The 13,679-nt window shown below is 50.1% G+C and overlaps 1 protein-coding gene across 20 annotated transcripts in view; it reads left to right on the top strand.

Annotated features, from left to right (window-relative positions):
• SLC2A9 (solute carrier family 2 member 9) overlaps positions 1–13,679 on the top strand; it is a 255,791-nt gene that overhangs the window by 32,178 nt on the left and 209,934 nt on the right. For 7 of the 20 annotated variants that reach the window (XR_007187922.2, XR_007187923.2, XM_048212107.2 and 4 more), the window contains 2 exons: positions 297–398; positions 7,727–7,825. Coding sequence is in view for 15 of the 20 variants with exons in the window: in XM_048212107.2 (XP_048068064.1) it covers positions 336–398; positions 7,727–7,825 (162 nt within the window). In the remaining 5 variants the exon portion in view is untranslated. The other 13 variants (XM_048212108.2, XM_048212109.2, XM_048212104.2 and 10 more) reach the window with 7 other exon arrangements.

The following is a 13,679-nucleotide window of genomic DNA, read 5'->3' as shown; positions in this document are numbered from 1 at the left end:
CCATAAGAATGACCATCTGAATGAGAATGTTCGAATGTTCGGGGGAGGGGCCTGTGTTTAATAAGCAACATGGCAAGTGTGGGAGACACAGATGTCCGGCACCCCCATCCCGCACGCTGCAGATGGGGACACTGAGGCCAGACGGGAGCAGGGAGACGCCTCGGTCTCCAGGGGAGCTGGGCACTGCCGTCCTGGTGTCCACACCAGCAACACCTCCATTTGGGGGCCACCTCCCCTGATTGCACATTGGTGACAGCAAGTCTCTAATGACTTCTTCCTTTTTTTCTCCTTCTCAGGAACAAGGAAACCCAGTCCAAAAATCTGAAAAATAAACCATGAAGTGCAGTGAAAAGAACTCCGCAGATTCCAAAGAAAGAGATCTGGCGAGAAAGAAATTGGTCAGTCCTGGTTTCCTTATCTCTCCCTGTTCTGGTGACGCTGGGGCAGTCCGTCCCAGCCCCCTCGCCCTCCCAGGGAAATGTAGGTGGAGGCGAGATCAGGCCAAGAAGAGAGAGCAGGGGATAGAAGCAAAGGTGTGTGGGAAGTTGCCCTGTGAAGGGGAAAGCGTGTGCTACGAGGCACAGGCCACTGATCATATTGTATTTTGGTTGATGGTGACTCTACGGTCTGCTGGTAGCCTTTGGGACCTGGGGGGAAAGTGGTTTCCACTCCAAAGCTCATTTCGCAACAAGGGGACACGACTGTGTGAGCGATGACGTCGTTGTCCTTGTGGATACACTGAAACCCATCCCCCGCCCCCCAGCAAGGCCTGGTCCACCTGCCCCAGAGAGGCTCTCACTCCTCAGGGATCCTGGCACCTTCTTTTAAACCAGACTCTAAAACCAAAGCCAGACAGCACCTGCTCTGTGTGGGGACTTTACCCGGGTCTCCCCTTTGGTTCTCTTGGCCACACCACAGTGAAGACATCACCACCCTCATTTTACAGGCGAGGAACTGTGGCTCACACAGGGATGAAGCCACTTGTCCAAGGCTACATAGCTAGTTTGCGGGGGAGTGGTCTTGAACCCTGGTCCCTTTGTGCCTCATCTCCTAGAACGTCTGCAGAAGAAAATATGTGCAGATTTTTAACAAACCTTATTTAGGCAGACAAAGATCCCCACAGGTGTATGTATCAAACTGCCCAAGAAATGTGGAACTGGCAGGTGGAGAGGGATGGTCCCCACCCTCAGGTGTGAAACAGAGGCTCAGGGAGGTCCCAGCCACCTCCTCAGGTCATCCAGGGATGAGGCAGAGTCACATGAAATAAACAGGCATTCCCTCCAAGGACACACTCCTACTGGAGTCAAGGCTCTGCCGTCCAGGCATTTGGTGTAACGCAGGAAGCGGTAGAGTCATCTCAATCATTCTGCTTAAATGATAGTCAATAACACCCCCCCCTTTTTTCCTTTCCTGCCCTTTCCTGGTACAACGTTTTCATCTTGTCCAAGCTTCAGGACACCACCCAGAGGACAGTTTGAGTTCCGTCCCAGAAAGTATCTACCTGGCCCTTCCCTGAGCGAGGCGGGAAGAAAATTCTGGGAATCCAAAGAGGCTTGGGACACTGGGTTAGCTGCTCGGGCCGCCATGACCGAGCACCACGAGCTGGGGGCGTAAACAACAGAGAGGTGCTTTCTCACGGTCCTGGAGGCCAGAGGCCGGAGGCTGGAGTCTGAGATCAAGGGTGTCAGCAAGGTTGATTCCCTCTGAGGCCTCTGTCCTTGGTGTGTAGACAGGCTGTCCTGTCCCCGTTTCCTCGCACGGACTTTCTTTTATGTGTGTCCTTGTCCCAAGGTCTTCTCATAAAGACACTAGTCATATTGGATTTGGGTCTACCCTAGTGACCTCATTTTACCCCACTCTCCTCTGTAAAGACCCTGTCCCCCAAAACAGTCACCTTCTGCGGTGCTGGGGGTTAATGCTTCACTGGATGAATCTGGGGAGGGGGACACAGTTCACTCTACAACAGACAGAGCCCCTGCCCTTGGTGAGCTCCGGTCCAGAGGGAAAGGCACACATGAGGCCCGACACTCGTAAGTAAGGATGGTCACAGCCAGTGCAGTTGTGAGCAGCGTATGGAATGCAGGGGGACAGAGAGGGCCCAGCGGAGCTCCTGGGGGGAGCTGGTGAGAGAGCGGCGGACCGACGGATGAGCAAAGCTATGGGTAGTCACGGGCGAGCTAAGCAAGGACCAGGAGAACCTGGCAGAAGTAGGTTCTCGACAATAACGGTGGGTGGGTGTGTGCCTGCAGGAATAATGTCAGGAGAGGATGCTCGTGCCCCAGCCCCAGCACCCCTGGGAACACCTGGCCAACGGCCACATCCTTGTTAGCGTTAATTTCCTCAGGGTCTGCCAGAGAGCACGGGCTGAGCAACGTGGGAGTGGCAGCAGCGGTCCCAACTTCACTTCCTCCCTGTGACGTCAGCCTAGCAGCTCCTCAGATGGCTGCTGGAGGACGGGTGACACCATGAGTGTGAACACATCTGGCTGAGGGCAAAGCAGTGTAGACGTGCTCCGTGAGCTGCAGGAGGAGGGTGCTCGGGTGATGGGAAGTCCCGGTGAACCGCCGTCTGGTCCAGGGAGGTGCAATGCATCATGTTTGTCACCGAGAGACCAAACCTGAGCACTGGAACGGGCCTTAGCAATCGTCCAGGGACATCAGCCCGGCCCCAGCCCTCCCCTTCCACCGCTGAGGACACTAATTCCCCACAGGGGCCCAGATCTTTCTACACAGAGTACGCAGGATGGTACTTACTCAGAAAAGGTTGGGAGCGTTTGGGTCCAGATACAGCGCATTGTCCGGGGACGAGGTGATTTTAAAAATCCTACCGAGTATTCACTGTACCCTTGCTATAAACCGCCTGCTGTTTTCACGGTTCCACGTGCTTTTCAAGGATAAACTCGCGGAATCTTGCACAGGTCTATGAGGTGCTGACACTGTCATGCCCATGCTACAGATGAGGACACTGTGCCACAGAGAGGCCGAGGGACTGGCACGAGGGCTCGCAGGTCCTACGTGGCTGAGCGGAGGCTCGAACCCAGGCCAGCGCCACCCACTGAGCTGTGGCAACGTGAAGGGACAGCTCCTACCACCTTCAGCAAGCTTTCCCAGAAAGTAGAGCTGTTCATTTTGTCACCCCGAAAAGCGCTGGGAATTTGAAACCGCTTACTGCCTGAAGGAAGGTAGCGCGGTTAACTCGGAGGCCACTCTCCAAGGAGCCGGAGCTCTGGCCTGGAGCTTGAGCGAGTCTGCTCTCAGGTTCGTGACTTTGGGCAAGTCACTGCTCCCCTCTGGGTTGGTTCAGCGCCGGCCTGGGAGAGAAGTTATGGACAGCCACTTCCACCAATAAGAGGAACTCTTCAGGCCAAGCACCGCCTCCATCCAGGCTGCGGGACCAAAAGGGAAAGTGAAGTCTGCACATGTCCAGTTTTAGCATCTGGGACAGCCCCTGGCGCAGGGCTGGAACCCGGGGCAGCCGCGGGCTGTGGGTCTCCTTCCACCCCTGGGATCTGCATCCGCTCTGGCTTCTGGCCTCTGAGCTCAGATTCAGCAGGGCTTGGGTCAGGGAGGTTGAGGCAAGAGGTGTGCAGGGACAGCTCTGACAGGGGCTCAAGTCCACACTCGGAGTCCGCCGCCGGCCTGTGGACATGCTGTGCTCAGACGGCAGGGCCTTTAACGCTTGCTGACTCTGGGAGCCTTCTCAGCACAGGGGTGTCCCAGACACAACCCCCCCAAAACACACACACGCTTCGCACTCAACCGTAGTTGCATGTTTGTGTTGACCTCCTGGGTCCTGGGGCCTATGAGTTTTCAACCCCAGTGGGAAGCACGGAACAATTTAAGAGAAGGGGGGGGGCAGATCTCTTGATTCAATTGGAGCTTTAGCGAGAACAGGTGAGACCCCCTGCTAGCGATGAGGAAGCCAGGGACAATACACGGAGGGGCCGGAGCTAAGGAGAGGGGGGAGGAAATGAGGATGAGCGTGAACACAAAGTCCCCATCAGGACGGCCCAGTGTGGTCCCCAAGACACGGGGAGGCAGCTGGCCTGTCCCCTTCCCTGCCCCTTCCCATATCTTCAGAGCCAGCCATGCTCAACCATTCTGCTCCCCCACCTACCCCGGGGCATCTACGCCTGTGGGTCTTGGCTCTCCCACCCCACACCCCTTCTCTGCCTGCATATTCCCTGGGACTTACTCAGGAATCACCTCTTCCAGAGAGTCTTCGGTGATCCAGCCCCAGTTTCAATGTCTGTGATCCACTAAACCTTGTTTGCTTGCTTCTTGTCTCGTTTTGTGGACTTGATGCCTCCCTGGCCTTCGAGGGGTTCTGCATTCCCCAAACATACCTTTGCCTGCTGGCCTCTGTCCCTGCGTTCTGCCGCTGGGAGCAAAGGGCCAAGGCACGCTGTCCTAAACCTGTCATGATTAAAGCCACTTCTCTGACATCTGGGGCAAATTGGCCACATGGTGAATGAATTCTGATGTCGAGTGTGCGTGGAGGGGTCTTGCCTCCTTCATGCTTTCCCTGAGCCAGCTCGGTGGGCAAGGAGGAGGTCTTCCCCGAGCCAACGCTGAGTGAGCAGGACAGGGTAGCGACCGAGTGGCAAGTCCTTTTTCTTCCAAACCCATTTGTTCTAGATCTGCAGGGCAGTCACACCCACATCCAGCATGCTGCTCGGGGCCGTGTGTTTTCTGTTTGAGCCGCAGAATAACTACCGGACAGTCCAGGCGGGATCAGTCTTCCGTTTTACACTCGTCAACGGGGTGACTCAGAGAAGCAAAGTGACTTGGCTAAGGCCGCAGTTAGAGAGGCAGGGTAGGGACCCCACCAGGCTTCTCCTGCCACCAGCGACGTTCCGTTCTGCTCCGATCCTCAGAGAGGCACCCTGGCCTTATGCCCAGTGCTCCCTCGCTGCGCGCTGTTGGGAGGGAAAATCAAAGGTGCCAAAGGAAAAATCCGTGCCCTGGGTGGTGATTCCTGAGAAGGCAAGTTTCCCTTCCAGGACTCCTGGGTTGCTGCTATAACTGGGAACTGGGGGAAAGCCCACGGTGCCCGTTTCCTGTTCAGACAAGATAGAACTGCCGTATTTCCTGCTGGGCCCCCGCCCCCTTGTGGACTCTGCCTCCTGCTCAGAGATGCCCTGGCACGGCCCCCGGCCGGAGGAGCATGGCCTCCCGGGCCTGGGCTCGCACAGGGGCTGCAGAACGTGGCCGCACCCCGAGAGGGACACCGGGCAGGAGGACCAGAAAGGTAAACGCAGAAACCGGCCTCTGGACCCTGCCACAGGGCTCAGAGGCTCAGCGTGGGCGGCTGTGCTGCCTTCCTCCGCTGCCTGGAAGGCCTGGGGCCCCGGGTCATAGAAGCCTGCCGTGAGGGCCGGCATCCTGGTCCCCGTGACCTTGGCCATGGAGCTCCCGCCCTGGAGCTACAGTTCTGGCAACAAGGCTGTGCTCCTGAAATGAGGCCGCGGCAGAGAGCTGCCTCGCACGTGCTGGGTGGTGTCCCCTTTTCCTTCCCCGCCCCCCACAGCTGGTACCCTCTGTCCCTGGGGCAGGTGATGCGAGGGGGTGGGCACTGGCTGGCCAAGCGGGGGCAGGGGCCCCAGGGAGAGGCTCCCACCTGCCCTTCTCTATCCTCTGATGGGTGCAGACAAGGGGACAGTGATCAGGGCTGGAAGCCAGGGGGCCGAGGGATAGAAGGCACCCGGGACGGCCCAGGGAGTCAGGAGGAGTGACATCTGTGCTGAGACCCAGAGGATAAGGGACTATGGAGAATGGGAGTTTTGTCCAAAATGCAGTTTTATTCCTTCGGTGAATCCCGTGCAGTTCAGACCCCCCTTACTGCAGGGAAAGATTCTGGACCCACACCTGGTAATGTCCATCCCGGTGGCTTATCAACCTCCTTTCTCACCCCCATCCAATCACGAGCATTTCCCGAATACCTTCTCTGCGGCAGGCTTGGTTCCTGGAAGCAAGACCCCCACCCTCAAAAAGTAAGAGCCTTGCCCACTCTCCAGCCTCTGCTGCTAACACTCACGGGTGCACGTTAGCTCAGCATAACAGCCCAGGAGGTGGGGTTTGTTATCATCCCCATTTTCAGATAAGAACACTGAGTCACAGAGCAGCTATGCAACTGGTCCAGGTTACAGCCCTAAGTGGCAAAGCCCGGGGTAGGACACAGTTGAATCATAGAGAAGTGTCAACATGAGAAGGTGGAGCTTCCAGAAGAGCTTTCAGAGGAGGGGATGCGGTCATGGGTCTTGGATACAGAAGTCTCTAGAAGGGAGAATTCCGGGCGTACGTGGCCATACAGGCCAGGCCAAGAGAGACCTTGGCGCCTGCCCTGAGCAACAGCCATTCTGCACGGCTGGGCAAGGGGGAGAGCAGAAGGAGTAAACAGCCTTTCTGAACACGCCCTTTGTCCTCATCCAGCCACACAGCCCGTCCTCCACAACCTGGACAGCCAGTGCTGTTCTTAGATCCGTTGTCCAGCTGGGCAAGCTGAGACCCAGGAAGGTCAGGGAAGTGGCTCTGATTCCCACAGTTGAGTGCCCGGAACATCCCGTGCTAGAGGAGACTATGGAGGTGGGCAGAGCAGGGAACTGGCTATTGGGGTCCAGCTTTCCCTTCCAAACAGCATTTGACTGGTGCAGTTGCCAGAACTGTGGACCTTGTCTGTTTTGTTTGCCGCTGTATCCCTGGAGCTTGATCAGGGCCTGGCCCAAGAAGCACACACACGTTATGGAATAGCAGAGAAAGTGGCTTCCAAGAGCACCTGGGTCCCCTCCATCTGGAGACTGGCCCATAGTCCCCTGGCCAGCTTCGGATGGCAACCCCTCCTGCCTCCAGCTCCTGCCAGCTGGTCAGCTTTTGCCAAGTGGTCCAGATGCTTCCGCTCCGGGGCCCTGTCCTGATTGTGACCGTCCTTGGATGAGGCCAAAGGACAGGATTCCGTGGAGGCAGATGCCTCGTCCTCCGGGCTGAGCCCTGTATGTCTCTGCAGGTCCTTGGCCTGAGGCACTCACAGTGGCCTGCAGATTGAGTCTGGAACAGCACGTGCAGTGGTGCGTGTGTGTGCACGTGAGCGTGTGTGCACCTGTGCCGCTGTGAGCAGCCTCAGGCTCCTAGGCTCTGTTGCCAGACGGAGAGGCAGTGGGGGAGAGGCAGTGTAGTGCAGCGGGAGGCTGCATGGGCTCTAGCCACCATCCCAGACGGCACCACAGACACCTCTGTGCCTGTTTCCTCACCCATAACATCAGGATCAAAACGCGTCTAAAGATTCCAATGAGAGAATAGCCAGAAAATGCTCTGAAAAATGCCTGGTCCGTCCCCCTTGTCAGCACCCGCCGCTACTGTTGGTGCCTGAGTCTGGCTTTGCTTTTTGCTGCTATGTGGTTCAGAAAGTGGCCAAATTCAGCTTATACAACAGTATGTGGCTGCTTACAGAGCACCTGCTAAGGACATTAGGTCTGCAAGTCACTGATCTGTTGCAGCAGGCAGAAGCAAACTGAGCTCCGGGGGCTGACCGAACCCATCCAGGGCACCTGCACAGGCAGGTGGACCTGGACAGGCAACTCACCTGCCAGCCGGCTCCAGGAGCTTGCGTTCTTGCCCTGGGGATTCTCTGGGACGGCCTCCCCAGACAAGGGGACAGCCCAGGTACGTCCTGTGGGCCCTAGCTCTGTGCCCGACGGCCAGATCTGACATGCTGTCCTCTCCTTTCCCAGGACTGGTCTTGCTCGCTCATTGTGGCCTCTCTCGTGGGTGCCTTTGGCTCATCCTTCCTCTACGGGTACAATCTGTCGGTGGTGAACGCCCCCACTCCGGTGAGTGCCCCGCGGCTGTGGAATGTGTCCAATAGAGGGCGCTGCGGCCACATGGAAATCTTCCAGTGTTCCTGCCTGGCCCGGATGGTACCGGATTCTGCAAACCTTTGCATGCTGATTCTGTTCCAGACCTTTGCGGGAGGGTCTAGGAGAGGGATAGAGAGCGTGAGACCAGCCCCCGCCCTCGAGGGGGAGATGAGAGACAAAGAAACAGACAATGTCACAACGTGGGGCAGTCAGTTCCTTGCTGGAGTGTCCTGGGAGACTGCAGGGCAAGCAGAGGGGTCTTTGGAGGTCCCAGGGGCTGATCCTGATGGTCTTATTCCTGGGCATGGAATCCGAGGAGTCACAGAGAGACCTTAAGCATAGACATTTTCCTGATGTTCTTTTTGTGTTTATGGCTTTTAATCACAGCTAGAGGTCCCTTGGGTATCTGTTAAGATCCATCGTTGGCTTTTGTTTTCGTCTGGAATCAAGACATTAGGGATATCAATCAAGAAGAGGCTGTAAAGCAGCCAAAAGTGTTTATTTGGGGTCTTAGGGCTTGCAATGTGGGGGGCACAGAGAGGACCAAGGTTGAAATCATGCTTGGAATTACGCCAGGGAGTGCAGGCTTACAAAGGCAAAACCCACAGGGTTGGGTAACTTGTTTTGAAGGAATTGTGCTCAGGTGCTAACAGGGCTTAACTGGCCACCTGATACAGGATTGCCTCTGTAGCTAACGGGTGTTACATTATCTCTATTTCAGTCCGGTAGAGTTCTTCCAAGAGGCAATCAATGTGAATTGGCAAGTCGTAATTGACAAAAGTTGAAAGTTCAGGGTGTTCCCAGAATTGAAACAGTGGCCCATAGGCCCTGCTTCCTCAATATCCTCCCCACCCCATTTTGAGTAATTCTCTTAGAAATACTTCCCTTTTGGAATTTCCTTTTATAGGTGCAGTTCCCCCAGGCCCTCCTAACACCTCCCTGATTGTTTGCAAGTTTGGTTTGGTTCTGCCTACCTAGACTATTAGGTCTAGAGCTACCCATTCCGGGGTGTGCTGACTTCTGATTGACCTACCTCCACCCCTGGGGGTAGGGTAGATGAAAGGTATGAGGGCAGGCTTCCTGGAAGAGGTAATGCCTCAGCTTTGTCAAAGGTAGAGCAAAGGCACAGAGGCTTGAGATCTGTGAAATGTCTGCAGGAATGCAGGTGTGATGCGGTGGGAGCACAGGATGCCTTTTGGGGAGCCTAGGGCAGGTGCTAAAGGGGCAGACAGAAGCCAGGCTGTAGACCTTCCTGGAGGCTTTTTGGGTTTTTCCTCGTTTGGGGCCCAGCATCCCCACGTGCCAAACGCAAGGGAGGCTGGACCATCGGGTATCAAAGGGTTCCCAGGAGCCCTGGATTTCGCAGAGGTGCCTTTTTAAAATTCAGATGTCCTTCAACAGTCCCACAATATCTTTTATAGCTGGTTTGTCCAAATTAGGACAAAACAAAATCAGTGCCTATATATGCAACAGAAATACACAAAAATAATCACAACCCTGAAATTTAGATGTAGATGTTCATTATTCTATTCCCTTACTTTTCTATGCATTTGAGAAGTTTTATAACATAATGTCCAAAATAATTACATCATTGCATCTTTGCAAATGTGTCTATATATGCAAAAGAAGAGGGACATTTCCAAATCATGCTACTGAGCCCTGTCCTGTTCAGTATTGTCACCAACTATTTGGACAATAATATAGGAAGGATGTCTATTGCATTTCTCGGTTGATGAGCCGGAAGGAATAACGAATGTGTTAGGAAATGAAACATGTTAGAATCATGTGCCAGGACAGTTCTGATTTTTTTCTTTTTCTTTTTCTTTTTCTTTTTCTTTCTTTCTTTTTTTTTTTTTTTTACTCTGTTAACTCTTGTGTATTTCAGGGGTTCTGTGTGAGTTCATTTGAAAACTGATTCTGATGCTAAGACCAGTTTGAAAGCCAGGAGCCTAGATGGCCTCCCCGTACTCTTGCAGTGGCTTTGACTTTGTCATTGTGACATCATCCTGACATGGGGATCTGAGCTGTCCATACTTGTCTTTAAAAGAAGATTAGACGTTGACACTCCTGCTTTATTTTGACAGTTCAGCAGAAACTCCAGCAGAGGGTGGAGAACCTTTGCCCTCATGGTTTGTGGAACAAAAGGCCCTGTGAAACTTGAACCCTGAATCCAATGATGTAGGTGGAAAAATAGAAGTTCACACCACAACTGTGGGAGCAAGAGGAGGGAGCAATTCTGTCATTCATCCGTTTAAAACTTGTTTTTAATTAATCAACTTTATTTTTAGAGCAGTTTTAAGGCAGGTCACAGTAAAATTGAGCAGAAAGTATGGAGAATCCCCCCATATCCCTTGTCCCCCCCAATGTACTGCTTCCCCCACTATCAACATCTTGGACCAAAGAGGTACGTGAACCTGCTCGATTCATCATCATCACCCAAAGTCCAGGGGTTACATTTAAGGTTCACTCTTGGTGTTGTGTGTTCTAGGAGATTTGACAAATTTAGAATGACAGGTACCCACCATTGTGGTATCTTACAAAACAGTTTCACTGCCCTAAAAATCCTCTGCTCTGCCTATTCCTTTTTCCCTCCCTACTAACCCCTGGCAACCACTCATCTTTTTTACTGTCTTCATAGTTTTGCTTTTCCAGAATGTCATCAGTGGGAATCATACATATGTGGCTTGTTTCACTCAGTATTATGCACTTAAGCTTCCTTCCTCCATGTCTGTACATGGCTCAAAAGCTCATTTGTTTTTTAACGCTGAATAATATTCCATTGTCTGGATGGACCGGTGTCTTGAACTACTCATCTGTGGAAGGACTTCTTGATTGCATCTAAGTTTTGACAACTATGAATCAAGTTGCTATAAACATCCATGTGCAGGCTTTTGTGTGGACAGAAGTTTTCAATTCACTTGGGTAAAAATACCAAGGAGCACGATCGCTGAATTGCATGGGAAGAGTATGTTTAGTTGTCTAAGAAACTGACAAACCGTCTTCCTAAGCAGCCGCACTGTTTTGCAGTCCCAGCAGCAATGGATGGAAGTTCCCATCGCTCCCCGTTCTCACCGGCATTTGGTGTCCTTAGTGCTTTGGATTTGGGACGTTCTTAGGTGTGTCCTGATATCTCATTGCTTTAATTGTAATTCCCTAATGACATAGGATGTTGAATACCTTTTCTTCTGTTTTTTAAAAAGAGAGGAATATCTTTTCATATGTTCACATATCTTCTTGGTGAGATGTCTGTTCTGATCTTTTGCCCATTCTTTTGTTGGATTGTTTCTGGCATCATGGTTGAGTTTTAAGGGTTCTTTGCGTATTTTGGACAACAGTTCTATATCAGGTGTGTCTTTTGCAAACATTTTCTCCCAGGCTGTGCTTTGTCTTCTCATTCTCTTGACATCATCTTTCCCAGAGCAGAAGTTTTTAATTTTATTGAAGTCCAGCTCGTCAATGATTCCTTTCATGGATTGTGCCTTTGGTGTTGTCTCTAGAAAGTCACAACCATACCCAAGGTCATCTAGATTTTCTTCTATGTTGTTTTTTAGGAGTTTTATAGTTCTGTGTTTTACATTTATGTCTGTGACCCATTTTGAGTTAATTTTTATGAAGGGTATAAAGTCTGTGTCTGGATTCTGTGTGTGTGTGTGTGTGTGCGTGTGCGTGTGCGTGTGTGTGTACTGTTCCAGTACCATTTGTTGAAAAGACCATCTTTATTGTGTTGCCTTTGCTCTTTTGCAAAGATCAGTTCCCTATATTAATGTGGGTCTATTTCTGGACTCCCTGTTCTGTTCTATTGACCTATTTGTCTGTTCTTGCACCAATACCACGCTGTCTTGATTACTGTAGCTTTGTCGAAAGTGGAAGTAGGATGGCATCGGTCCTCCATCTTTGTTCTCCTTCAACATTGAGTTGGCTATTCTGGGTCTTTTGTTTCTCCATATAAGATTTAGAATCAGTCTGTTGCTATCCACATAACTCATTAGCTTTATACCTAAATGTTTCATTTTCTTTAGTGCTAATGTAAATGGTAATATTTTTAATTTAAAACTCTATTTTTTCATTGCTGGTCTATAGGAAAGTGATTGACTTTTATATATTAATCTTGTTATCTTGCAACTGTGCTACAACAATCATTTCTTAGTGAAAAAGTTCTAGGAATTTTTTTGGTCAATTCTTTAAAATTTTCTACATAGATGACTATGTCATCTGTGAACAAAGACAGTTTTATTTCTTCTTTCTCAATATGTACATCTTTTATTTCCTCTTTGTTTTCCATTGCATTAGCTAGGACTTCCAGTATAATGCTTACTTTGAATTTAATTTGCTCTTCTTTTTCTAGTCTCCTATGACGGAAAATTATTGATTTTAAGTCTTTGATCTTTTCTAATATATTCATTCAATGCTATACATTTCCTTCTAAGCACTACTTTTGCTGCATCCCACAAATTATGATGAGTTATATTTTCATTCTCATTTAAATTGAGTCATTTTAAAATTTCTCTTGAGATTTCTTCTTTGATCCATGTGTTATTAGGAGCGATGTTGTTTAATCTTCAAGTATTTTGGGATTTTCCGGCTATATTCTGTTAGTGATTTCTATTTTAATTCTATTATGTACTGAGACCACACAGTGTATGATTTATATTCTCTTAAATTTGATAAAGTCTGTTTTATGGCCCAGGATGCGGTCTATCTTGTTGAATGTCTGTGTGAGCCTGAGAAGAATGTATATTCTGTTGTTGGATAAAGTAGACTATAGATGTCCATTGTATCCAGTTGGTTGATGGTTGAGTTGTTGAGTTCAATTATGTCCTCACTGACTTTCTGCCTGCTGGATCTGTCCATTTCTGTCAGAGGGGTGTTTCAGTTTCTGACTATAATAATGATTCGTCTCTTTTTCCCTACAGTTCTATCAGCTTTTGCTTTATGTATTTTCATGCTCTGTTATTAGGCACATACACATTAAGCCTTGTTATATTTTCTTGGAGTATTGGTCCCTTTATCAGTTTGCAATGCCCCTCTTTTTCCCTGTTAACTCTCCCTGCCAAGTATCTCCTGTCTGAAATTAATATAGTTATTACTGCTTTCCTTTGATTCATTCATGTCCTTTGATTCTCCTTCCCTGTACTTTTAATCTGTATGTGTCTTTATGTTTAAGTGAGTTTCTTGTAGACAACACATAGCTCGGCCTTGTTTTTTGACCCACTTTCACAATCTGTCTTTTAATTGCCATATTTAGTCCATTGACACTTAAGGAGATCATTGACAGAGTTGGATTAATATCTATGTATCTGTTCCTGTTTTCTATTTGTTGCCCTTTTTCTTTTCTTTTTTTTTTTTTTAAAGATTTTATTTATTTATTTGACAGAGAGAGAGACAGCCAGCGAGAGAGGGAACACAAGCAGGGGGAGTGGGAGAGGAAGAAGCAGGCTCATAGCAGAGGAGCCTGATGTGGGGCTCGATCCCAGAACGCCAGGATCACGCCCTGAGCCGAAGGCAGACGCTTAACCGCTGTGCCCCCCAGGCACCCCTGTTGCCCTTTTCCTTTGTTCCTATTGCTGTCTTCCACACTTCTTCTGCCTTTTGTGCATTTTACATGGTTCCATTTTCTCTTTTCCTAGCATATCGATGTGCCTCTTTTTTTTTAACTTTCTTTAGTGGTTGTCAAAGAGTTTATGATATACATTTTCAACTAATCCAAGGCTACTTACAAATAATACTACCTTACTTCACTGATAATGTTAGCGCAATAACAAATAACAAAATATTTCTAATTCCTCCACACCCGTGTGTCATTCATTTCACTTGCACATAAGCCTAT

Source organism: Ursus arctos, unplaced genomic scaffold (genome assembly GCF_023065955.2).
Source record: "Ursus arctos isolate Adak ecotype North America unplaced genomic scaffold, UrsArc2.0 scaffold_9, whole genome shotgun sequence".
NCBI classification, from domain to species: Eukaryota; Metazoa; Chordata; class Mammalia; order Carnivora; family Ursidae; genus Ursus; species Ursus arctos.
Note: the sequence above shows the minus strand (reverse complement) of the source record. Positions and strands in the feature narration are given on the sequence as shown.